Source organism: Anopheles bellator, chromosome 2, assembly GCF_943735745.2.
Source record: "Anopheles bellator chromosome 2, idAnoBellAS_SP24_06.2, whole genome shotgun sequence".
Lineage (NCBI taxonomy): Eukaryota > Metazoa > Arthropoda > Insecta > Diptera > Culicidae > Anopheles > Anopheles bellator.
This window is the reverse complement of record NC_071286.1, coordinates 80,709,385-80,736,598: the sequence shown is the minus strand read 5'-3', so window position 1 is coordinate 80,736,598 and position 27,214 is coordinate 80,709,385. Positions and strand designations below refer to the sequence as shown.

The 27,214-nt window shown below is 51.6% G+C and overlaps 1 protein-coding gene across 1 annotated transcript; it reads left to right on the top strand.

The window, feature by feature from the left end:
* Nucleotides 1–999: 999 nt before the first annotated feature.
* On the top strand, nucleotides 1,000–23,794 carry LOC131208166 (uncharacterized). Its single transcript, XM_058200816.1, has 7 exons — nucleotides 1,000–1,063; nucleotides 4,488–4,756; nucleotides 12,831–12,966; nucleotides 16,734–16,867; nucleotides 18,285–18,407; nucleotides 20,015–20,207; nucleotides 23,655–23,794. Exons 1-7 carry the CDS (start codon nucleotides 1,000–1,002, stop codon nucleotides 23,792–23,794), a joined length of 1,059 nt encoding a protein of 352 aa, XP_058056799.1.
* Nucleotides 23,795–27,214: the final 3,420 nt, after the last annotated feature.

Here is a 27,214-nt window from a genome sequence, read left to right as displayed (position 1 = left end):
TCAATCCAAGCTGGAGCTGATTTCACTCAATTCATTACCGTAACGATGATAATCTGCTGGTTCGCCGTTCCAGGAACAATTGAAAGAAACCGAAAACGGAGAAAACAAAAACACACGAAACTTCTCACCGCTCCGGAAGTGCCGGAACGGGTTGGGATTAGCGCAGAAAGGGGAAGTGCAAACGGTAGAAAGAATCCTTTCCTTTATTTGTGGCCCCTGTTTATTTTAACCGAAGCCAAAGGCGAATCCCCGGTTCACCCGGCCCAAGAAGATGCCGTTCGTTAGCAAACAAGAAACAATGGCAGAGAAAGCACTTCCTACGGTAACATTGTCGTCGTGCAGAACAAAGTTCGCGCTCGCGAAAACTCGCTTTCCCACCACCCGCAATTCCATGCCACGCCGAGGCTCGAAATCAATGAGAAACGTACCAATTCTAGGCCCCGTATTCCGCTTCCGCCACAAAACATGCACCGACCCCTTTGTATGTTGTGTGTTGGGGGCCTATGTGAACACCCAAAAAAGGGAACCGAACGCGCGGTACCTTGCAATTCGCGCCCGTTCGGTGGAGTTTTTCCTTTTTTTTATATACGCCGGAAGCCGGAACGGTGGTACCGAAAAATACCGTTCGGCGGAAATAAGCGAGAGAATGGAAAGCAAACAAATTTCAAGTGCAAACAAAACTCCTTTGACGGCGGCGAATAGCGCATGGGCGCAGGAAACGGGGCAAAAAAATAATTGAGAAGCGGCCGGAAGCGCAGCAAAAATTTGCCGGCACACACTCGCGCAGGGGGGGTGATCGCAGCCGCTAGAGTCAACCTAAACCGAACCGAAAGGGTGAATCTAGTGCCAAGCGGACCACAAAAAAAACCCGGCCAAGCGGCTCGTCTATTCACGGCGGCGCCCAGGGAGGGGCACAAAATTAAATTGAATTATATAAATTTAGCAAACAAGCGAGCAGAAAATGCTTTATACTGTTCGCCGGCCGATGCTACGGTGAGCATGAAATGCTCGAAGGGTTTCACACCGGGCACGCCGAGTGCGGCCGACTTCCGGGACGGGAATGGTAAACAAAAAGTTTTCTATTTCTCGGAAGGCGTGCGTGGCCAAATAGTCGCTTCTTCAACAAATCAATTTTAGTAATACACTTTGCCGGGCTGGCATTTGCTCCTACCGGAGTGACAGAAACGGTTCAGGGAACTCGAACGTTTTTGAATAACTTTTCACTGTTTGGCCTTGATGGGAGAGATTCTTGTCTTCAGCGCCCTCGAAAGGATGTTCAGCCCACGTGACTTGTCACTCGGGTCACTCATTTTCGGCCTTATCATGTCTACGTTGGCTCCGATAGTGGAACAAGAAAACAGCAAATTAAGTAATAATCTCGCCACGAAAACGCCACTAATCCAGTGTCGCCCCGGCAGTGCTTCAATCCGGTCCATCCCCGCCGGTTAGCGGCAACATCAGCGGCTGCTGCTGCTGCTGCCACTCCAACGGCAGCCATTTATCGGCGTCAAAATGCCGTGTCATTACCGTGCGTCCTTACAAACCATTATCCTTCGCGCGACCGAGCATAATCGGCTCGGCGGCACTCGGCCCGTTCGCGGGGCCATTGGATTGCATCGGCACCCGAATTCGCTCTTTGCCGGCCGTTTATTTTTAGCATGCGGCCATCTTGCCCGCATAAAGGATGCCCACGAACCGGGCGGTGGCCGATGAAAAAGATGAAGCCACTTTCGTCAAAGGTACGGACCCATCGGCTGGCAGCGATGGGCGTTGCCAGCCGAAAGAAAGCGGCCCAGCGGGAGGATGGAAAAGCTGGCAATAAAAATAACATAAAATAGACAGATCGCAGCAAAAACAAATAACAATAAAACCAGATGGTGTACCACGGTCTCCCGCCCCGGGGCCGGGCCGGGGCGGACTTATTTTGCTTTTCTTGCTAAACAGTGGGGAACACCCCCCTACTGGGGAATCCGGGACACCCGTGTGTAGAATTACCTCCCTCCGACATCGGTTGGCATCCTTTTTACGTTGCTTTTTTTTGCCCGCATGGTGCGCAAAAATATGTTCCCCTTTTCCGGTAGCGATCGGAAGGCTCAGCGGAAAGAAAAACAAACGGAGCCGCCAAGGCCAACAAACAGGAGCAACTAGGGGCATTGGAGATAAAAATAGTACGCTCCACACTCTACGGGGCCGGGGTCGATTGCGTAAACCGCTTGCATTAGTTGACCTGGGCGTCTAGTGCAACTGCATCGATGATAGCGGGCGGCCACTCACCGTAATAGCCGGCGGTGCAAAGTGAAGCAATATTAATTTGCTCAAACCCAAAGGAACAACCGACGCAGAAAGTGTTACCCAACGCGGGTGCAACTTCATCAGTAAAGTAGCATTACGAGAGTGGAGTACGCATTCCACAAGCCTGCCGCCGGTTTATGATGTTGACAACGCCTCCGTTGGCATTGGTTTCCGCTGCTTTCCGCTAGGCCAATAAGTGTCTGTGAGTGTGTGTGTGTGTGTTTGGCCGCCTTTTAGCCCGTTCCGTTTCCCGACCACAACCGCACGGAATACGTGGGCCACCAGGCGCCTCCATCATGAGCGCGAAAAGTGGAACGCGATCGTAAAAAGCATTCGCCACGCGAAGCCGGGCCTAGCCCAAACTTTGCGCTGCAAATCAGTGTTGCCATGCGAAAGCGCGCACCCGGCCACAAAGCTCAGCGCACCGGGAGTCGGAACCGGATGGGGAGCGTCCGGTTCCGACGACCGGACGACAGTTTCGGAAATGGGGACGGATTAACAGAAATGGAAACGATTCCATTTTCCGCAACGCCAAACAGCACGACCGCTCCGCTCGGTGCGCCGCGGGCCTCGGTCAGCCCGGGGTCAGCCTGTGACGAAACGATCCGTGTCCACGAACCGCCCGCTATCACCACGCACCCCGGTGACCACAGGGACCGGACGCAAAACATCGTCCGGCGCGAACGACATCACTATTTGCTACGTTTTGTTGACGAATGTCACTACACGGAGCACGGAGACGGATAAGTACACAATCCTACCACGCGACAGCGACGTTTGCTTCCGGACTCCGGGCCCAAACGCAGGATCGGACCGGGCCCGCGCCGGGTTTGTGCGTTGGTTTCCGTCCGCACACGGCGCGGCGATAGTCGCACGCCCTCACCGGCACCGGCCACCGGCTGAGTGCAGTTCTGTGCAAATCTAGTTTATTTTGTACAATTTGTTGCCAACCGCCGACCGCGGGTGCTCCGGGTAGCGAGCGGTGACGGGGGCTCGGGGAACATTTGTCTAATGCACGGCTAATAGGGAAGCTCCCGGTTTAGTTGCGCTTGGGAGACCTCCTGCAATTTAAGCTCTCTCAGCGCACTGGCATCACTAATGGCTGCAGCAGTGACTGGAACGTTTCATAAAATAGATTGAAAAGTATGTTTTAAGCGTAAGCTTTGAAGATCCCGAAACATATGTTTTCGCTGCATTGATCGAAGCAATAAAATAATTTTGCCCCCCAGCCAGCTCATCGGCCCATAATAATCCCGTCCCGTCTTCCTCGGTTTGCCTCAACCCAAGGCAAAACGGTGACGCAAAAAAACGCTAATTGCACACCGAAGCGATGCTTTATGCTCCAAATGGCCGTGGCCAAAAGTCCATTTATTCTTCCTCGAACGCGAAAGTTATCCGCCGTGGTGCAATTGATCTTTGCAAATTGCAGCACCCGTGCCGTGCATCCGTGTTCGTCGTGGTCGGGCCAAAGAGATCACGAAAGCATGGCGAACTTGTGACGGTGGTTGGTGACACTAAATTTTGCACTCTGTCAAAAATCTTCCTGCATCCCCGTTTAATATGACGTAAATGAACCAAGAACGGGCCCCGGGCTGCCAGTGGAGCATCCTAATAGTGGGCCGATGACATTTATCGTCGCTTAACGATGGATGTTCCGTTACATGATTGCACTTGCTGAGGGCCATTTGCGGTTCATTTTTCTGAATTATGACAGTTCTATCGAACTGTTTTCCCCCTTTTTGGGTTTATATCCTGTTACGGGGAGCCCAAAATGTCGACAGCGATCAGTTTATATAGACCAGTGATTAAATGTGGCAGAGTAGTTCTAAAAACTTTAGAATGGTGAATTTACGTGGCAAACCAAAAGTTTGAAGGCCCTGAGAAAGATTCAGAAGATGGGAAAATGGGCGCATAAGGATAAGAAAACGGATATTGCGTAAGTCCAGAAACCGTCCGTGAGTCATTGGTGGTCACGAGCAGAAAGGTTGTGAACGCAAAACAATGCTCTGTGTTTGGTGAGATCGGGAGAGTTTGATCAACTATGAGCTACTCAAACCTGGCGATACAATTAATATGCAACGCTACCAACTGGACAACTGACCCATTTGAAGGAAATTTGGGATGAAAATGGCCACAATAGCTACTGATAATTTATCAGTCACTCAGTTATTATTATACTAAGCATATTAACACAGCGTTTGAAAAGCCAGAAATAAAACTAAAGATTCTGATTGTATTCTATTTTTCAGAGCTCTCAGTGGGCCTCCGAAACGTCCGGGTCACGGTCCCTACCTCCGTCCGGAAGGGTGACCCGGTGCATCTGTACTGCGAGTACGAGCTCGAGGACAACGAGCGGCTCTACTCCATCAAGTGGTACAAGGGCAAACGGGAGTTCTACCGGTACACTCCGCAGGTGCACCCATCGGTGCAGGTGTTTAGCACCGCCAGCGGCATCGAAGTCGAGGTAAGGTCACTCTTTAAGTTTTCACCATTCGTACACAGTGTCAAAGGCTGCTTTCACCAAAAACACCAACTTCCCGGAAACTTTTTGCCCCGATGGAGCGCCATTCGAATGGTGGCAAAATAAAAAACCCAAAACCCGACGAGCGATCGCTTTACGGGCAGATTTCCCCGGAGTTCATTCAAATTATCTAGTCCTTTTCGCTGCTCCTTTGCCTTTGCCGGCAGCTCCCGGCCGGGATTCCGGGAAGAGAGATTCTTGGGAACGGATTTTTTGTGCACCCCAACAGTCAAATCCTGTACCCGGGGCTCGGGCCAAGCAAAACTCAGCGTATCCCCGAAAAGCGGGATTGAGAAATAAAATTTATGCATATAATAGTTCAGCGATCGGTGTGCTTGACATAACCTTTTAAGGAATATTATTTTCCACCGGTCTCGGTCGGTTCCTTTTGCACGGCAGGGGAACTAATGGCATGATAACTTCTTCTGGCCATCGAATCCCGCCTGCAAGCTCCAGAGCTCCTTTTTTATCCCTCCCCCTTTGAAGCACTTTTTCACGCCCGCCCGTCCGGCTGGGGGTTCCGAACGGGGGCTATTACTTGCAACCCGCACAACCCGAAGCTGTGCATGCATGCGCGTCGCCGGGGCGCTCGCAGAACTTTTGAACTTTACACTCATAAATCTGGTAAGCCTCTGGATGGTGGGATTTTGTGCCGGTCGGTGCCGGACCGACCGACCGCCATCCGAAAACATGTTGCACCGCCCGCGCTCGCTGCCGGAATGGAATTACATCGTTTTACACGCCATTTTACGGGCGCCGGGCATCGAGAGATAGCTGGCAAAAAGTTGTTGCCGGGCGGAGAGAGCAGGGTGTGGCTCGGTTGGCCCACTGCTGAAAGTTGTTTTACTTATTTTTTCCCATTCGACCGACCAACACTACTTCGACGATCGAATGAAAACTATGCTCCAGTGATTTGTACGGTTTGGGGGCAATTTATTAATCCGCTCGTTTTGTTTTGGTACAATCTACCAAATGATGCCACACCATAAATCCGGGCGGTGCCTGGGGGCGGTGGGCCGGCGGGCGGTACCGGGTGGTGTTGTTAGACACTTTGGCTGCTCACAACTTCCCGCCGGTTGCGCCGGTTTGAGCTGGTGAAATTAGCGAACAACTTTGAGCTCCCTTTGAGGGCGGTTGTGATTTGTAACTTTGGCCAACTTAACAGACAAAATCGCAGCCGGCAAAGTTGCTGCTCGGGGTCGTTGTAACAACAAATAGCACCACCCACCGTAGGGGCCAATAAATTGTTTGTCCGTTTCACGCCGACGATATTGAATTACTCCATTATTCAACGGAATCGTTGCGCTGATGAAATGCGCGCCACGCAGACCAAGTCCGACGTCCGCCGTGACGTCCCCGGTGATGGTGATGGGAAATTCTGTTTTCCACTCACTCGATCGCTCGGTTTGCGACACAAACGAAAAAAATAAATAAATAAATTCAAGTTCCTTTTTGCCAGCCTCGAGCCAAGGGATCGAAAGCTAAAAAAGGGAGGCCACCGAAGGCGTCCGTAAAAAGTAAAGGCTCCCCGAAAGGGCCCTCCCAAGCCTGCGGCATGATGACAAGTGGAGAAAAACTGCCACATTCCCCACGATGCCACTCGGGCGCAGGGACGAAAAAGAAAAGTCACACCGAAAAAGGAAAAGTCCCACCACGGGCGAAGGAAATTGTTTTTTTCCCCGGCGTGCCGTGGGCCCGGCCCAGCCGTAGAGGGCCCCCCGGTGCGTTTTCTTTCTCACGGCCCGAGCAGGGCAGAAGGAAAAAAGGAACACGAGTGTATGTGTCGCCGTGAAAAAGCTTAAGGGAGCAATTAAATATTCTTGTTCCTCTGTTTTCTCGTTTTATCTCTGGTTTTTTTTTGGTTCACGTTGGCGTGCGATCCGCAGCGTTACTGGTTCCCGGCGCGGCACCATTAGCTGGCCGTTTCCGGTAAGCGAGCAAGAGAGAAAGAGAATGTGAAGCGAAACCAACAAAAAAAAAACAGGAAACAGCAGATCGCAAGAAGCGAAACAACGACAGCGAGAGAAATGGCCGCAAAAAAGGCCGCTTCCTTCCAGTGAACGAAGCGAAACAAATTTGATTAATGATACGCGAGCCCAGAGACACGGCCCGTGGCGTGGAGGAAAATGGCATTCAACACACAACAACAGCCGGAAAAGAGCGACCGGAAAAACGTATGAAAATCGGCCTCGGGAACGGAATGCTGGCAGCAGTATCATCACCGTGTCCCTCAACGGCACACTGGCCATCGGCCGACCGAAGGCCGTTTGCCGCCGTCCCCGGATAAGAATGGCCGTGGACCAGCGACACCAGAAAAAGTTAAATAAAAATACTAACCTTCACCAGCCAGAGTCACAATAACGCGGCCGTTCGGGATGAGATTCATTTGCGCACAGCAGCAGCTTCCACTCCGATTGTGTCCGCTCGGCACGCGGATACGCATGGGTGCGGATTGCAGATGAAATGACATAAGTAGACACTTGAAGGATTAGAGGCGCGTCAGGAGTCGGTACATTCGGCTAGAGCGGAGAGCAAACAAAAAAAGCGCCTCTTTCAGTTCTCGTGGCACGCAAGTGTCGGTGTATGACAAGTGTGCAATTAAATCCGAGCCCTTCGTTATGTTACGGATACTGAAATCATTCGAATGCTCTTAATAAGCTACTTACGTGCTGGTAGTAAGTGGCACAAACGCAAAAGGTTTATGTTTCTGATATGATAAATACAACATTCTTAGTTAACGGGATAAAAGCATCGCAATTTACGCTGTATAAGCTGCAATTTAATTTACATCATCGAGGACACATCAAAAGTTTTAAAATAATTATTCATCCAAACACAAATAAACTAAGTTTGGAGCATGTGCAACGTCTCTAACAGTTTCGTAGTCTGTTAGGTGAGCCAGTTACGCAATAATCATTATAACCAATGAAATTGATGTTTTGTTCCGACATCTATGGAACACCAACCATATAAAATTTAAAGCCAAAGACGAATGCGCACATTGGACAGCAGAGAGTCGCACATCCCTCCAGGGTGTTTACGTTAAACAGTGCGGACGCCAGGTTTATGTTGCCATAGCACCATATCGATTATTTTTACGTTTTTGATCGATGACCTTTGCAAGCACCGATGCTAAGCCTCAAAAGATTATAATGTTTATATCTAGAGTTCGGTTATCGGAAAGGGTCGGATTTGAAAAAAGGTTCACAAGCACATTAGACACATCTGATCCGAAGCATTATCCGTATAAAGAACAAAGTTGTACGACCCTTCAACCACTTATGTAGAGACGATGACCGACGAAAAAAGATCACCAAGGGTTTCAGGAAAGCAGGGTGGGAAAAATAGGCCGGAAAGGGGAAATTGCATGCCCCAAAATTCTAGTATAAATAAGCACGGCACGGAATAAAGAAGGCGAATTCCAATCCCGAATCTGAACCAGCGAGCTTGAAGGAATTGTCGTTTTAAATGTTCTGAACCGATAGCTTCTTCATTTATCACAGTAGCCTTTGGCAGTATTTTGCAGAGTCACTCAGACTATCGATAGCCAGCGCGTTGTCAAAGTTCTCGGTAACCTCAGTCCCATTTAGGCAATAAGGAAATTCCGTCTTATTTCGCAGACTTAACAATTCTTTCTTGACACTGTTCCAAGCGATCCATTCACAGACTTGCTGGCCTGTTTGATTCTTCCTGTTGGTATCAAACGTTCACTAGCAGTTGGGATCCACTTACTGCACTCCTCTTGAACTCTGTCGGCCTGGACGGCTTGCTTACTGATACTGAAAACTAATAGTTGTAGTTGCGATGTAAGGCCTCCTGAGATAGGTGCTCCGTGTTTTGACACGCGACTGTCATGCATTTTGGAGCACATTTTATATGGCTAACAGTTCGAACCTTTCGAAAATAGTGCTTTTACTATTGACACCTAGAGTATCGTTAATAATAGGCTTCCAAGATAAAAATAATATCAAAAAATTTCTAGCTTCCCTTGTATAAGTCGCAGGTGAATTTTAAGTACCGAAGCGAATTGTGGCTAATTGCCTGGCACAGTGCAGCGAAAAACTTTTAGAACAGCGATGCAATGCGATGCGATCCGAAGCCTTGGAGCTCTGATGTCCTGAAAAAGGTAAACCGTATTCATTCGATGTAAACTTCAAAGTGTGTGATTCTTTCGTGGAAAATATTCAATAAACAATCTAGAGGTACAATATTAGCATATGAGAGGAACGCAGCCATGGTCAGGTGTTCTTGGGCAGCCTTCAACGCGAGGCAATTCCCGCGGAGCTCTGGTTCAACGAAAACTAATTCCACCAAAGCGCTCGCCAATCGAACTGGCCCAATCAAACTAGCGGTTGCCTGGAAATGGGGCCGGCAGATACCGAAATTTTGCAACCGCTCATCCTCTTCCCACCTGCCGCCCCCCGCGTGACCCAGTTCCACTAATCCCAATTCGGGAATGTCATTTCGCTCGGCCGCGCCCGCAGTGCGCCGGCGGCTCTCGCGCACTCACCGCAAAACCCATAAATCTCGGCCCCGGCCACAAATCAATCTTCGGCGCTTCGTTGAGGGTGGGGAGTGTTTCCGGTCCGAGGATTGCGGCGGCACTGGACTGCATTTTGCGCGCCAGCCGTCCTTCAGCCGCTCACCGCATCCTGTCACGTCACCGGGTCCACTTCCGGCGGCGCGAAAACTGCGGTCAGCGGGCCGCGGTGCTGGAAGCTAATGAAAATTCAAATCACCTATCGCCGGGACGGGAGCCTAGAGTGACGCGTGGAGAGAGAGAGAGAGGACCAACCGCAGCCGACGGATGTCGGACTACCAATCAAATTCACACACAGCCCCCTCGGGGAAGGCACGGTAATGGTAGTGCGCTCCAGCACTTTCGGTGGTCTTCCTTGCGTCACTGTTTGGTTTTATGGATGCTCCGGACCCGGAACTAGTTCCCCTCGTGCGTGTCCTTCCGCACGTCCGCGACAGAATGGAAGCAAAACAGCGTGTCCGCCCGCAAAACATGGCCGAAGTGGCGAACGGAATTGAGATTGTTTACGATTGTTTGGCTGTCCCGTTTTTTTTTGTTGTTGCCTTCGCAGACGTTGCCCGCCTTCGCTCCGTCACTCGTCCGTCCATGGGGACTGTGACGCGGGACTTGCCAGTGGCGGTGGTAACGCTTTGCTTATCGTACGCCAGCGACGTCCTGAAATCAAGAAATCACCAATTGGTTTGGTCGAAGAGATGACGAGCCGGTGCCGCCGGAGCCTTGACATGGGACCACTTTGCACACCGGACTGGAAGCCCAGGACTTTTATTGTGGGCCCTTGTTTTTGCAGCTCACTTTTGGGCGGACGACGGACACGGATTCAAGAAGCGAGGAACACACTGGTCGAGTTGGTTGCTGTGGCGAGCAATTGACGGTGACGATGACGTGACGCTAGGCGATAGCGACCCACCACCAGAGGGCGCTCCGTTACGCTCTGTTTACGGTCGCGTGAAACATTTGGCGCTGTCTCCCCTAAAGCCGAGCGGACCGAGAGGGCCATCGAGAGGGCGCCAAAAAATGACTGAATGTGTCCCGGTCTGGGGTCCTGTGAAAAAAGGCGAAAAAACACACGAACGATTCCAGGCCGCATTGCGTGAGCGTAACGCCACATAGATCAACTTCGACGACGACGTCGCTGCCCGGGTCCTGCGTTCGGCTTTTTGCCGTGGGGCCCTCCCCAATCGGGGCTCGGGTCCCGTGCGGCCATCACGGGACTAACTAGATCACTGGGCACGGTGGCCACCATCCCCCGGCCGGCTCGGGCCATGGCTCGGAGTCGGATGAGCGATTTTGTCGCTCCCTGCCCTGTTCGATTGGTTCACCGCATCGACCGCGCTCTGCCGGGGGAACGAAATTACGACGACCGAAAAAATCCGACGACCCTATCTACCAGATCGACCAGGGGTACGGGGTCCGGATGTGTGACCGGCGGGCGAACGGTGGCGGATCTTCGCGGCCAAAAATCGGACCACTCTCGGAGACAAACAGAGAGCGCCGCAAAGTAGATAAGAAATAAATTGCCAGTATTTTCCTTCCTCCGTCACCGTGCGCGGGGTTTGGGGCCCCCCGTACACCCACCCTCCGCCGCTTCGTTCCAGGCTTTCCGGTCGATAAACAACGTCGATAACGGCCGCCCAGCACCCGAGCACCAAATTGGAATGTTTTCATAGGAACTCTGGTGGCCCTCCGGTCGGTGGCCACCGATCGCCAGGCGTCGTCGTGAGAAGCCCGACATCTCACGTTGGGGGGGGGGGACCAAAGTTTGGGTGATTTTTTTACGGTCACCATGGACGGGAAAGCCACCGAGGGCGAAAGCGAAACGGAACCGTTTCGACACCGGAAAAACTCGGTCCCCGCTCGAACGAATGAAGATTTAGTGGTACGGAGCCGGCGCACGGTAGTTAGTGTAGGGCGGGGTGGAAAATATGACCCAATCGACCGCCCGTGGCCGTGCTGGTGGTGGTTGGTCACCCGTTGGGGCGATGAAAATCGGGGCCGCTTTCATAAATCTGCCCCCGGGAAGCGATTAGTAGAGTCCGCCCGGCCGCAATATGGAACGGCCCGAAAGGAACGCAGGTTAATGCGTGAGATCCACCGGCCGGTTCGGCCCGGCAATCGGCGGATAGTTAGCCGCTAAGCTACCGGCTGCCTATTATGATAGCATCGCACTCGAAATTTGTCACTGGACCGGGCGCACCGTGAAGCGATCATCGTGTTAAGCCGGCCACTAAACAGGACATCGGCGCAGCAGCCAATCGACATCGAGCTGCATTCGAGCGGCACGAGCGCAAGTGAACCATAAATTATGTCTGCTCATAATCCCCGAAACAAGCGCGCCAAGATTTATCCTTGCTCCGTATTTGTTTTTCGGCGTTTCAGCGTTGAAAATCATCAGCTCGCCGGCGGTGGGTCGAATTTATGGGTGGCAAATAAATTGCGCCTTCCGCCGTAATTGGTAGTTAATCATCGCCCGGGCGTGTGCCATTGATTTTCGTTCATTCCTTTCGGCCCGACACGATGGTTTAGATTTGTTTCATCGACATCATTGACGCCCGATGTCTATCCATTCTATCCTCATTTGGGCTGGCAAGTACCGGCTTTGAAAGGCACCGCCCCGGAAATGGCACATTAAACCGAATGCGCTCATTATCGACGCGCCAAAGGTACGGACCCAATGGCTGGAGCTGCCAGGATGATAAATGTCACATCCGGTGGATGGATTATTGCATCATTCTCCGGCGGCCGGCGATGATGACGGTGGCCGTCGTCGTTTGACGAGTCAGCAGCCATTTTTCTTTCCCGGGCGCGTCAAATTACCGATACCGATATTGTTTCTGCAAACTCGCCCAAAATGGCTTTGGTTTCGATGCGCGTTTTTTTTTTTGTTGTTTTCTTTCCCTATACTGCGTATGGAAAACTGACCGAACAGGAGGTGGCAGGAAAATGGCATGGACGAAAAAAGAAAGTAATAAAAGGGAATAACACGTGGCTAAACGAACGCCTCAGCGAACGGTGCGTTTGGTGATTGATAGTCGGGGATTTGGTTTTTCTCGGGCTTCTCGGGCCCGGGACACGGCACGGCACACTACCGTCCTGACAGCTAATCAACAGCTGTGCGCACCGGAGCCCTCGTCCAGCCCTTGAGGGGAGGTGGGGCCGCCGTGAAATGAACGGCCAGCAGGATTTTTTGCCGCTCACCAAACTCCCTGTGCCCCTGTGGCTGGGTGTTAGAGCCAGGGTGGGGTTGTCACGAACTCAGTTTCAGTTTTCGCAAACCGAGCCAAGCTTATTGACGCTGTGCCGAAGCCAATTTCTTTTCGTCCGGCGTTGGCTTTTTGCGTCCAGTCAGCCGTCAAGGAGCCGCCCGAGATGGATGTACTAATGTCCTTCTTGGAGGCGCGTGTGCCTGTTACTTATTCCCCTGGCCGTGGCCGAGTTTTTCACCGATTTCGTTTGCTCATCTCATTCTCTTCCTTTCAGCGGTCCCTGTCGAACGAGAGCCACGTCGTCCTGAGGGCGGTCGAGACGAACAACTCGGGAAAGTACAGCTGCGAGGTATCGGCCGACGCGCCCTCGTTCCACACGATCATCGTCTCCGGGGACATGGAGGTCGTAGGTACGTATCAGGGGCCCCCGCCAAGATGGCGGCCCGTGTTTGGGGTAATTATACGTGACCATCGGGGGGCAATCGAGCGAACGGAAATCGCGGCCCTCGGTCGGCCCAATGGAGCTGACGCACGCGTATTCTAGGGTCTTCGGTATCTTTGCCCGGTGTCTGATGTAGCCGTTTTGCGCCAAGGCATGGCCAACCAGTGCCCCGTCAAGTGCTCCCCAATTGAACCTCCATTCCATGGACAGTTCTTCAAACAGCTTCAAACTATTACCTTCAAAACGCATAAACGAACCATCTGGGCGCTGGGCGATAGATAGGCTCAGAAACTGTGTTGTAACTTTGTATATTTTGCTCCCCGTTGTTTCGAGGAGATTTTAATTCTTTTTAATTAATTGTACAACCATTAAGAGCGATAAACAATATATTTGAAATTGATAAAAAGAAATATTGAAATGATAAAATGAACCTGACCCGACCTGGATCCTGCCTCATGTAAGCTGTTTTAGACTTACCGCAGTGAGCACTAAGCAGAAGAGTACTATCTGTATGGATCGCCTGTCACACAGAAATTAAGAACAATTTCCCAATTTCAATATCGTCGATCGAATCAAGGCCCCGAATCAAGAACTATCAACAAAGTGGCAGCCAATCGAACCGGATCGCTCCTTCATCACGCAATGATTGTTGAAAATAACGTTCCTCGCGGGATTACTTTGAACGAATTGGTCCGCAAACGTCAGCGTGGTCCGACCGAGCATCCGGACCGTGCCGTGGCCGTGACAAAGGAAACATTGCTCCAACTTCCAGCGTACAGCGATCCACGTGAATTGTAATTTTATCTAGCGTTATTTATTACCCTGCGGCCACGTCACGAGCCATCGCGCTGATTCGCTTTCTTTCGACGACATTTTAAAGCCATCGTTCGACTCTGGGACACCCGAGCGGCACTTTGCGACGAGCGACGAGGGCGAACGAATAAAAAATAAAACACCAAATCCTGGCATCGTATTATGATGAAACTTTTCGAGTGCGTTTCGAAAATATGATTGGCAAGCTCGTGGTGTCGTGGTGCTCGTGCCTCGTGCCCGGCCACTAACGAACAAACCGTAAGCGAAGCGGAACAATAATTTCCATCCCGAAGGCCCCCGAGACAGAGAGCGAGGGTAGACGGTGCCATTCAACAGTAACAGCGGCATGCAGCATAAGAAATGCGGTGGCTTAAGAAGGGCCGAGGGCTTCGCAGCGTACAATTTAATGTCGTCAATAAAAAAATATTAGATTTTGATCTCTCGCTCGCCTATTGATGCTTACGTTTGCTACTACTTTTCGCCCGCTTCCGGGCGCGGTCTCCACGTTCTGGCTGAAAGAATGTTGTCCCCATCGGGCAAACGAGACCCCTCTCCTTCTGCTTGCCCTGTAGCCAACGTGATCCTTGCCACGGCAACTGCTCGCAGTGCCATCGATGGTTCGATGATTTTTTATTGAATATTACCGCTGGCAGCTGAAGGCGATAAAAATTGTACCGAGGGACAGAGGGACGGAGCAAGAGAGAGGGAGACCACGGCCACTTCCTGGGGCGATTGTTTGCCTCCTCTGCGGTGCCCTCTGGCGGTTCTAATCTCGCCCGAGCAGTACGGTTCGTGTCCGGTACTGATTTTTGAGCTTCTCGTTATGAAACGCGACCGTGCCGGATAGTCAACGGAGCGGAACGGGGCCATCGGTGACCGCATAAATATCGGCATAGTCAGGCGCATCGATGATGGTTGGCGGTGGCCGTTGTGCCAACGCTGCCAACAGGACCATTGACACGGTGCCAAGTAGGGTGATCACAGCTATTTGAAATGATTTGAAGTTTCCCAACGAATCCCAAACGATGCTTTAAACGCCAAAAACAATGTTGCAATGAGAAAGCTTAACCAGCGGTCATTAAGCCTCGCCTGGGCCTTCGCATCGGTAAGCAGTGACCAACTTCCAATCATCGATCATCGAAATAACCAGTGGCTCAGCCTTCTTTCGCCGACATCGGTTTAATTAGAACCGCTTCCAATTGCGGACGAAGGTTTAATAAAACAATTTATGACCGAGCAAATGCACTGGCGGCCCACCGAGTGATCACCGAGTTGGCCGCTAAATGAAAACAAATCACATATTCCATTACAAATCTCCCGTATCATTTCGCATCCCATTAACGGTCGGGTAATAGGATTACACACCACGTCCTCGTCCCGATCGTCCTCCCGACCGGCGGAAGGATATGTGCTGGCACTGCTTAGCGGTGCACTGATTGCACAGTAATCAGATGCAGCAAATGTGCCCGAATGCGATTCCGTCGCGTCGGTCCGGGCGCTGCATTAAATGTTTGTGCTTTTGCATCTAAAATGTATTATCGGCCACAACGATCCAGCATTCGAAGTGCCGGATCTGGAGTACGATAGAGAGAGAGAGAGAGCACGATACAAATGGCAGCAAATGGCAACGGGGCCTTCGAACGCAGGAACTGGTTTACGAAGCGCTTACGCTTGCAATCGGTGAAAAGCCTTATTTAATTACATATTAATTACATCAGTCAGTCCGGGGGCCCATTGCTCCGTGTCAGCTGTGCTTTGCCGCTTTCAACATCGGGCCAGCAGCACCGAAGAAACACCGACCGACAGAGCCTGGTCCATTTTCTCACCATTTGGCACACCAACCCGGCTGCTGTGGCGTGCTGCATTATGCATTAGTTGTAAAATCTTACTAATCATCACGATACACGATCACCGCAAGTGCTTCGTCTCCCGGGCCAGAGAGAGAGAGAGAGGGACAGAGAGTGAGAGAGTGAGCGACTCGAATTAATGATCTCGGACCGGTGCGCCCGATGGAGACGCCTGGTGCCTGGTGGCACCGAACCGAATTTCGAAATGCACGAATGCCATCAACAGGGCGACCGGGGTCTGCAATTTCACGATAAATCACGGCAACGACGACAACAGGGACGACGACGAGGCCAACGAGGCACATCAAGAGCGCATCAATAAATCTAATGAACTCGGTCGGGCCCAAAGTCCCGGCGAGTGTCGCATCGAGGTGTCGATGCAATAATGGCTCGTCCCGGTGGAACGGACGGCCAGGAACGACCATTACGAGCCCGGAAACGGGGCCACCCCCTTTCCCCGGTAGCCCGTAATCTTGGTGGGAAATAATTTTTCACTGCACATCGTCACCCGACTGCCGACTCGATCAGCAGCTTTCGGTGGCCAGAGAGTGAGAGAGAGAGATAGCGAGCCCACGAGGGAACCGGTGACCGTCGTTAGTCGTCAGCAGCAGCAGCAGCAGCAGCATAATAAGTATTCAATCATCGCCTCTCGGAACGGCACACAACCGAAGCAGCCGGCGAGGGCCTTACAAATGGAATTTCGCCATGATGTCGGCAATAATGATCGAGTTTCGTGTCAAAACCGAAGGACCCGTAGTGCCGCGGGGCCGAGATGCAAAGCAGGGCTAATGTTTTATGCACTTCGGTACCAAGCGTGTCACCAGAAAGGGTCCACAGCCGGTGAGGCTCCGAGAAAAGCAGCTTCCGGTCGGATCGTTCGGACGATGTCGGACTCTGTTATGCTCACCTGTCCAGCACACATCGTTCCACTCTCTCTCTCTCTCTCTCGCACTTCTGTTTAACCTCGTTTTTCCCTCTTCTACTCTCTTTCATGTCGCCCACCGTCATCATCATCGGCACGGATTTGGATCAATCGGTACGGTCAACAACAAACATCGCTCGCCCGCCCGCCCAGAGCCACCCCGGGAGCAGCCCTCGGTGACGGGGCTTCAGGCACGGTACCGGCCGGGCGACATCCTGCGGGCCAACTGCACCTCGCATAACTCTAAGCCGGCGGCAAATTTGACGTGGACGATTAATGATGCACCGGTAAGATTTATCGCCTCAACCAAGGGGCTGGGCTGCCAGGACACGGAATAAGCTCGGTTTTACTTTAAATCCCACCCCCCGGCGGGGCGACAGTTCCTGTCGCATTACGCATTCCTTCCACCTTCTTTTTGCGTTTATTTTTCAAACCCAAACAGCGTGGCTGATAGGATAAATGAATTTATTTTCGGCGAAGCGCACCGAACCCGAGACAGTTCGATCCATCCTGTGCCGACGACGGATGATGGAACGCATGCCAACGGGGAATCCGGGGGGGAGGGCACCGATGTACCGTAATTTTTTTACAAGAAATGAGAACGGAAATAGGCAAAAAACAACCTCCCAGAAGCCATCGGAGATCATTGGCACCGCGGTGCCATTTGCGTCACCACCAACCATTGCATTGCCAACGGTCGGTCCTAAACAAACCGTCACCCGAATGAATTAGATTTCCGGATTTGTCACACACAAAAACGGAAGTGGGAAAACGGAATTCAAAATACCACACTCACGCGTTCACAGGGTGTCTTACGGAGCGAAGTTTGGGCGAAGGGAATCCCATCAACGCTCCGGCTCCGGTCGGCATGGCGATGTTTGCGTGTTCTTTTTCTTTTCCTTCAACCGTGGGTTCCGGTGGCCAGAGTCGAGTCTCCCTCCCGGTTCGGTGGTTTCTTCCCGGCCGGACGGTCCCCGGGGCAGCAAACAAGGAAAGCCGCGCGGTACGGGATTTAAAAACCTATTTAAACCATAATTGAATTTACACTTCTCAATCGTGAGGATAATTTCACGCCCGAGTTGCGGCCCTAGGATGTCCGGGCTTCCGCCGCCGCCGTCGCCGGGCGGAAGGACGTGCCCCGCGGCACCGATCCGAGATCAAAGCGGGGCACTGAATGCGGCAAATTAAATCTTCAACTTGATTGAAGGTTGATTTGAAGGTGACAACGAGCGCGCCGCGTCGCGCGAAACCGAAGTTTACGTCGCTTGCGGGCTCCGGAAAACCCAACAACCACTCCTTTCCTGTGTTAGCCGGCGAGTAGCAGGAGCAGGCAAGGGAATTGTTGTCATAATAGAAACTCTTATCATCGCAAACCCGGCCCCGGTGGTGGTGTTATTGTGAAACATTCGAAATTATGCTCCCATTGTTCGGCACCAGCCAGTCTTATCTCTTTCGGCAAACTTTTGAGCCGCCTCCGCCCACGGATCGGACCCCTTTTATGGTTGGATTGTTTTTCCCCGGGAACGATGGCCGGTGGCCATTATTCTCGTCGCGTCGAGGATTTGTTTTCGAACAGTTTTTCGCCCATTGTCCGCAGGTGGAAAGTCGCGCAGCAGGGAAAGTTCCCCCCGCCCGCGGCCCGCGGGTGTGTGGGTTTTGGGACACAATTTATTAAAAACATCTTTTCGCCCTTTCCGTCCACAGATCCCACCTCAGTACGCCAAGCTGTACCGGCCGGTGAAGGACAGCTTCAGTGGCCTGGAGTCGTCGATGCTCGGTCTGCACATTATGGTGTCACACGACCACTTCCTGAAGGGCAAACTGAAGGTAATTATTCATCCACAGATACAGAGAGAGAGAGAGCGAGAGACCGTAGATCGTGTTCGTCCGCTTGCCAGGGTGCCGGAAGGCAACTCACGACTTTCGCTGCCAATCTCAGCGTCACCGGAATTCGAAGGAGATTCCGAAGGATGGACAGTATGCAACATAAAGCACAAACACGCACACACAGCTGACATTGCAATTGGCCTCCAGCAAGACCGGACCCGGAACGCAAATGGTGGAATTTATTCCACACGAAGCGAAAACTTTGGTGGAATCGGAATTGTTGTCAGGTCGGGCGTTTTTCGTCACGGTGCAAGGTGAAACTTTTCTCATCTCGATGCAAAATAATTTCCCGCCCACCCCGGGAGCAAATGGATTGATGGGTTTCCGCTAGTTCCAGTGGGGGGGCCGCGAACATTCGGAAAATCTGCGCACGGCAGAAAGAGAACGAACCTAGCGCCAACTACACCGAGGGAATGCGTTGTGAGAAAGGATTAACTCCGCGCCAGTGGCAGAGGGGGAAAGAATGAGAGAGAGAGACAGAGAGACAGAGATAAAGGACGACCCAAAACATGGTACAACATCCGGGACCTTTCGTCAGATTTATGGAAAACATACCGGACATGTCAAAACGGGCTGCAAACTGATTACGGTTCTGGTCACCCATTCCCTGCGTGGCAGTGGATGTCCCGGAAGTTTTCCCTTTCACCCCCAGCAAGGCAATGTTTTTGTTTACTCCTGTGACAATACAACCGTTGGCCGCCGTCGAGAGGAAAAGTTTAATTAATTAATTATAAATTTCCGATTCCGTTACCGATGGCCCAACTCCTGGCCGTGGACGGCGCAACATGCAAATACAGACACAAAGAGTCCCAGGACAGGATTACGGGAAGCAACCGGCGAAGGCCGAAGGCAACCCCACAGAGCGGCTCATTAGAATATGGATTTTATTCGATTGTCTCTCTAGCGAAAGAAGCCAACCCAGGAAGCTGGGGCGACAAAAAACACCGAAATCCGAGGTGTCCTCGGCCGGAAGTGAACTCCCTGCCCGTTGGAACAATAACGGTTTGGTGAATATTTTACCACGCAAACCACAACCACAAACCAGATTATCACAAACGACGCTCTGTGGCGCGCGGTTTATGCTGAAGAAGACACGACGTGACGTTAATTAAAAGTTTAATTGATCGTCGTCACTGCAATAGTTTTGACACCAATCTTTTCGCCGACCATTTTGTCTTGTGCTGACTTTTTCTCCTTGGTGCAAGTGTAAGACGGGCACGGGCTTTAATTATTTTATGTAAATTTCTTTATCGGTGTCACTGTGTCTCTGTGTGTGCGCGTGTGGAAGATGTCTTCATAAATGTAATGAAGATCGGATTTCGTTGGGGTTGAATGAGCTGTTTGGGGGGGAAAAAGAAAACCAACATCCTTATTCGGTGGTGGTGGCTGGTGTTTGTCACAGAGGAAAGAATAAATCGAACAAGAAGGAAGAACACGGTCGACGAACGCGGTGGAACCCGCGACCAGGCAGCGGCTGTCGGGCGGAAGATAATTAATGACATTAATTTTGGTCTCTTTACTTGGCGACTTCCGACTCCGTCACTCAGCTGCGGTGTGCGGCATCGATACACCAGATCTACCACGAGAGCGTCGAGCAGCAGATACCGGAGGACCGGCCCCGGATACTGGCGACCGGGGTGTCGGCCAGTGGCCACAGCATCAACCTCTACCACGGGACGGTCCAGGAGAACGAGCTGACGGATCAGAGCGACGCCTATCTGACGATGCACGGTTACAAAGGTAAGTCACTGGACTGGGCTTAATGATGATGGTTGGCTCCTTTTTTTGACAACAGGAGTTTCAAGAGAAAGTTCACTAAAAGGGCGCGTAAAGCTGGGACCGTTTCATTGATTCATTGCCAGCCTTGGCGATGGCTTGGAAGCTGTTTGACCCACTGAACTTAATACTATTATACTCTTTGTACGCAATGAATCGCTTCAGAATGCTGGTTGGGTTAAAATCCTCACGAAGTACGTTGGCTGCGACTGGAGTACTACGACATAATATAATTAATATTCTTTGCCCAGTGGAACAATAAACGATAGCTTTTCTTACCTTAAATTCACTACGCTACGGTTCAGGATCGATAGCAATCTACCGGTGCTGGCCATATCATAATCGAAACACATTTTAAACGGTAAAAACTCAGTACTTAATTAACAATTGGCTGATGATTCCGTTATTCCGCTGAAAATAAATTGCGTTTGAAACGGAGCGAGCGATATCGAAACTGAACCTTGCCACCATAAAACGGAAGTAATATTGGGCGCCCTACGACGGAGATTAAATTTGATTGGAATATCACGAACCAGGACCTAGCAGCACTTGCGCGAGCTATTTATTAGAAGCATCCTAGTGTAACCCAATCCGAGACAGTACGGTCCCAAGAGAGAGACCCGCCGGAGGATTATTGGCTCCCCGGTTTGCAGTGTGCACCGAGTTGCACATACGATTACTTTTCAATCATGGCTAACTTCCGGTGGCACCAGCGAACGGTCCACCAACGGAAGCCGCTTGTGGGGGAAATTACATTTCAAGACCTCGCTCGTCAGCCACTCACTTCTGGGCCAGCGACAAGTTCGTAAGTAATTGCGCTCATACGCACCACGACGACGCTCGGCTCCGGTTCATGGCAAGCACAAGGAATTATGGTGCGCCCCCGAGCCTGCTATTGGTGGAAGATTGTCATTTTCTCCCACGGGTCGCCCGGCCACCATATTACACGCCACAAGCCTGAGAGCTTTGCGAAATACGGGGGTAGCTGCAGGCGCCCGCCTCGTCCGCGTATAAATCATTGCGCAAAATGGATTCGCTTTCACCCACGTTTATGTGGCGGGGGTTGGCATGGTGCTACCCTCCCGATGGTGTTTCGAAACATTTAACAAACTTCCCACCGCGGACGAGCCACGCAACACATGCACAATGCTTCAGTTCCCCCTCGGAAACACCCACCGACCACAATTCTTCATTTCGTCCTTCGCCGAGCAAAACCGCCGCCGAAGCCGGTCCTGGGGGAAGAGGAAGTGGTTCGCCCAAAAACTGAAGGCGTGAGATTGAGGTTATTGTGCGATGGTGCGGACGTGTGAGAAATGGCCACGATAATTCATATCTTCCCACCACATCCTCCACAACAACCACCCCACACCGGTTGTTTCCGCCGCATACCCGGCGCACGGTGGCCACGATGCAAATATAAATTTGTCCCAAGGAATTCCAGGAACCCTTCCCAGCCCTGGATCCACTGGAATCCGGTAACTTCCAATACGCGGCGAAAGTTAGCCCAACGCCCGGTGGTTCGTGAAGGAATCGACCGATCCGGCTGGGGGAGGCCCGGATGCAGGAGAGTTACAATGTTTCGTGCATTGTTTCATGCTGCTCCGTCCGAGCACCGAGGACCGAGAAAGACGCCATTTTTCTATCACCGTTTTTGGGATTGTATTTTCCTCCGGCTTCCGGTCGGTCGGTGTCCGGAGTGTGTGGCTAAGAATGCAAAGGATGAATGCACGGTAGTTCCCCGAACCGCCGGCGGGTCCAGCCGGCCTGTAAAAACATTGTAGCATGCACCACGCTTCGAAACCTTAGTCAATTTACAGATCTCTAGACGACTCGAGCGGTCCCCAAACAAACACCGGGCCAGTCGGGAGCCTCACGAGCTCATAAATTGTGCTGCAGCCCCCGCAGGACCAGTGGCCGGAGATCCGGTGCCCTGTGTCTGTGTGGGTGAGTGGGCACTTTTATCATATTTCTCAAACCACCGGGCCTCCGGAATCCGATCCCGGGTATTCCCGGGCTTCTATGTTTGCTTTTTTCTTGCTTCCCCCGGGCTCCGGTTTCGGCCCGAGGGTCCAGTCAAAAGTGCCAGACGAGTTGAAGATGCCAGGAATGTTTTATGAAGGGGACAACCAGCAAACAGCACTTCCAGGATCGGCCACCACCGGGAGTCTGTTCTGCTCCAATAACGCACGAAGCTGGAGCAACGGCCAACACTGTGTGTGCGTTTTTGTCTCAGGATGTAGCAAAAAGTCACACCAGGACTCCACCAGGAACGCAGTCGGTGCCGGAGGACGGCAATGAAGTGTCCCCGCAGGGCTTCGGATAGAGCTGTCGGTAGCACTTTACATCGCTACCAATCATATGCCGTCGTCGGATGGGAAACGGAGAGTGCACGCGGCCAGCGGTCAGTAGCACTGGCCGGTGCGCCTAAGGCCCCCAGCCAACCGAGTCCCAGTCGGTCGGTCCGGTTCTAGCAAGTTTCCCCAAACTCCCAATTCTTGACCGCTTGGTCGCTTCACTCAGTCCCCGAAGGAGCGAGGATTTTTCCTCTGCCATAACGCATTATAGCAACTTCCGGGCCGTTTGCGGGCTGCTTTGATGTGTAACCAGCTCTGGCTGGGCGTAGGCCACGACGCAGCCCTTCGGTTTCCCCGGGAAACAACTGCTACTATGATCTGTGGGAAACATGCTCAAGCGCAAGTGTTGCCGGGGCCGGTGGCTTGCTCCTCACCGGGGACTGGGGAGCTTCCCGTACAAATGGGATCGATGAACGTAGAACGGAGCTTTAATCCGTTCGAGCCATGGTAATGTTGCTGGTGCTACTCGTTCACCGTTCGCTTCGAAAGTCCTTGTTTTGTGCCCCTTTCTGATATTATTTTTAATAACTTTGTAATCAGTCTAACTAACAGACGAACCTTATTTCGATCGCTCGTTGGTTAAAAGTTGCAGCATCGAGCTACAGGATTATTGTAAACTGCTTTGTTGCTGAACTGGTCTAATAAAACAAAAATCAAGATAACAATATTGAATCGCGACCCTCTAGCCTTATAAGACCTTGATTTATACCAGCGGTGCCTGGGTGAAACCAACGCAATCCTACGAACTACAGTCCTCAGTATACCACTAACCAAGAAATGCGTTCAGCAACTGTTTTAACCGCCCTCCATGGTATCAATCAGTGAATTAGTTACCGGTCTATAAAACGGTCAGAAGGAGGAAAAAATACCGCGATCGCGAATAAGATCGATTCCCTTATTCACTCAATGATTGATCGTTTCTTCTCAAAATCAAATCGAAATCTTTTTTTGGTTCAAAAGTAAAATACTTTTTCCACCCAAACGTTTATCATTCTTGGGGGGTCTGAACGTTCTTCAAATCACTAAAATATTTCGCCACATTTTCTTTCCACAACAGCGGATAACTCGTCTCCCCTGTCGTCGTCGTCCGGCAGCCTGCAGATCGACTCGTACGTCAAGGTGTGCTGGATCACGTTCTACATCTGCATCATCTGCACGGTGATGGTGTACTCGATACGCTACCTGATGGTCACCTGACCCCAGCGGGACGCCAAGACCGGCGGCAGCGGGCCCGGCACGTCGGCCAACGTATCCGTGGCCGAGGGCACGACGCTGGAACTGGAAGTGACGCCAACCGTCGGCACCGCCTACGGCCCGGTGCCTCCGCCCCCGGCCGCCACCATCTCGTCAGCGGCGGCCCTCGTCAACGTCGACAGCTGCGTGCTGTTCGTTCCGAGGTGATGCACCACCCCGCTCAAGCGCAGCCTCCAACTGCTGGGCGCCTGGCGCCTGACGGTCCCACCGCAACCGTTCGCGCGAGCCGCGAGCAACAAGCCACAGAAGCAAGCATAAACGCGGGCCGCGCGGATGGCAACGGGCGGTGACGGAATGGAGACATTAAACTACGTGTTGCTGTCACCGTAATTGTATCGTGGCCGGGCGGGGCGCGACACTACACTAAACATTAGCGTGATGTTTCGGTTGATTCTGTTCCAAACTCGTAAAAACCTCTTCGTATGGGCAACCAGGCGCCTCCATGCTCGATCGGGAAAGAAGAAGAGAGAGAGAGAGAGAGGCAGGCGCAAACGCAGAGAGATGGACGCATGCTGACACGGGGACAAAGTGGCAATAATGTCGAGACATATTAATAGGGTGGCTCTTGGTGGAGCTCCACATTCTGCAAACTTATCCCCTACACGTGTAAATAGCTAATTTTATCGAAATGTAAATAAAAATGCTCGTCGACCTCAATCCTCTGCCACCTGTTGTTCCACTACTTCCCACTACTTTCCCCTAGTCTCGCGAGTCGCTGCAGGTGTGCATTTTAAAGCGCCCGGTTGCCGTCTCAGCACGGTGCATCGGTGCATGTGTAAGTGATTGTTAGTAAAATTTTAAATACTCGGATGGGTGGCAGGTAGCTAATGGTCGTATCCAAAATAAGCAAGGGGGGGTCCTTGAATCATTGTGTATATAACCGAGCTGTGGACGAATAAAGATAACACCCAAAATCCCCGAGCGCCAAAGCTCCATCACGTGGAGCCATCTCTAAACGGTACCGATATAAATGTATGCTTTCTTGCGTTCGGTTGGTAGCGCTCCACCACTTCAGTGCTCGGTTCGGCTTAACTTAGCTGTAAGAAGAAAGATGTATCAATTTGTTGTTCAATGCAGAGTAAAGAAACCAAAAAAAAAAACAGACAAATAAACATACAAATGTACAACGCGGTGACGTTATTCTTCTTCCGATCAATCCGAAGGCACTCCGGCTCGCTATTTATTAACTTAATAGTTTTACTTATGTCCTAATGTAATTTCACCATAATTTCGCTCTACCTGAAACTCGCATTACTTTGTGCCCGTGCGCACCCGTGACTAAAAATGAATATTCCTTGGCGAAGGCTCTCTCATGCCATGCCGAAATGGTCTGCCCTAATCACGGGCTGAACGTTATTCGTCAAATATTCATGACGGGGCGCGTGGCGGCTGTCAGCATAATTCCGCCGGCCACTCGGCGCTATCCAATCGGTCCACATTATCCCGGCGTGAAAATCACGATGCAAGCTGTGCCCTGCCCGTATGGTCGTTGGCGCAGCCAGCTTATTACACAGCGTGTGCTGGAAAGGCGTGTATCATGAAAATTCCCACCCCAACACGGTATTCGCGGAAGTTAGTTGTGCCTGGACCGTGACGCCGTACAGCTAATTAAACGATTCCAATCTTTTATTCATAAGCTTACCCGTTAAGCCCACTTAAAATATCATTTCGAGGCACCCGAAGGCGGCGGCCGTAGCTTCGGGAAATGGATTAGCAGAAGAAGCAAAAAAGAGGTCCCCCGGAACGTACCTGCCCTGCTGGAAGGTAAATTCTAATTTATGCCCCATCGCTCGAACAGTTCAATTAAGTTGCCATTTTTTAATTATGATAATGAAACGGGGCAAACGGGCGCTCGCGGGCGGAAAGATCGCACCAACGATAGTGCTGCGGATCTTTCGCACTAATTAAACGCGAATGGATTATTGGCAGCCGGTCGGACGTTTCTAGTTGGGCTAGTGCGCCGACCGGTGCTGTACCAAAATCAATTTCAAAGGATTAATCAATTTCGTTTGATTAGCTTGGCCCCCGGTGGGGGTGAATTGATCAAAAATTTATCCACTGAAAAGTGCCATAAAATGGTGCGAATTTTTAAAATATGTACCAAGGTTGTGTTGATTATTGACGGTCACAAAATCGAATACAAAATCCCTGTCTACGAATTATATTCTGATTTAATGCCTCAATTACTTTTGCCTACATACGGCAAAACGTGCGGCACTGGAAACCCTAGGAAATGCCCTCGACTCTAATGGAAATGCTGAAAAGCATTAGCTTTTGCTCGTTCGAATAATCTTCAAAATTTAAATTGTATTTACTGCGCCAGGATTGGCCGGGTCGCTCTCCGGGCTACCGGTCCGGGCCATCATAATCCCTATCACGATCAACATCACAGTTATGTTTTACGGCCATTGCTTACCGTGGCCCCGGACACCCAAACCCATAAACGAGCTCAACAATATAAGCAACCGGTGAGCGGAGCTTGGAAAAGGCCAAAGAAACTCGCTCGCAACGTAATGCATCGCTGGAGTGCAACAGGAGAAGATTGCAACGGGAGGGAGCGGGGGGTGGGGTCGACGTGTGAGGTGCAATGAACAACACCGACCAACAAGGTCGGACCTGGAGCGATGAAGAATTTCGGAACCGTCCAGCTGGAACGGAAAACGAAACTGTTGAAGCATAAAAGCTGAACAGGCACGAGTGGCAGTGGCACGATGGCCATGCACCGAGCATCGAGGACCCAAAGACCCAGAGCCTTCAGCTTGTGCTTCAGCTTGACCGAGCTCTAACGAAGTCTGCGTTCCGATGGCGACGCCGAGAGATGAATCGTCGAGTCGCGCAAGACGAGATTCTTCGGCCAGGAGCCCGGTCGAAAGGATCGTTTGCGGTCCGGATTGTGGTCTGTGCTCTGATCCGACGGTCTGCCGAGGCCAAGCCCGAAGAACATATTGCCCCGGGCCACCCGCAGCCCGGGGCCTGGCCCGCGTGCCATAAGTTGGGCGACTTTCCACTCCCAAAAAGGGAGCACACGGCGCAACGTACCCGGGCGCTGTAAGTAGTTCTCTAATTAAATTTAAATTTAATCCTACGTTTTCCCTGAGGAAATTATGGTTTCCTTTCTTGTGGTTCCTCACACACCGCACCGTGCCGGCACAGCGGTGGCAACTTTCGGACGTCGAATATGTGTCGACTTAGGGACTGGGGACCACTTTTTCTCTTGCGGACAGGCTTTCGACTTCCCGGCGGGCTAGGACGAAAGTTTCCCAAGCCAGCCAACGTTGCAGCAGCAGCAGGCACGGTGGTTCCGGGGTGGGGATCGATTCATGTAAATTTCGTCAGTGCCGCTTGGATAGTTGCTGAAAGTTC

What these genes read in the sequence shown, in the direction of transcription:
- LOC131208166 (XM_058200816.1), top strand. Translation starts at nt 1,000, where the DNA reads ATGAAATGCTCGAAGGGTTTCACACCGGGCACGCCGAGTGCGGCCGAC. An exon ending in CGACTTCCGGGACGGGAATG is followed by an intron (nt 1,064 to 4,487) that starts GTAAACAAAAAG and finishes ATATTAACACAG; the next exon opens with CGTTTGAAAAGCCAGAAATA. An exon ending in GGACGATTAATGATGCACCG is followed by an intron (nt 16,868 to 18,284) that starts GTAAGATTTATC and finishes TTCCGTCCACAG; the next exon opens with ATCCCACCTCAGTACGCCAA.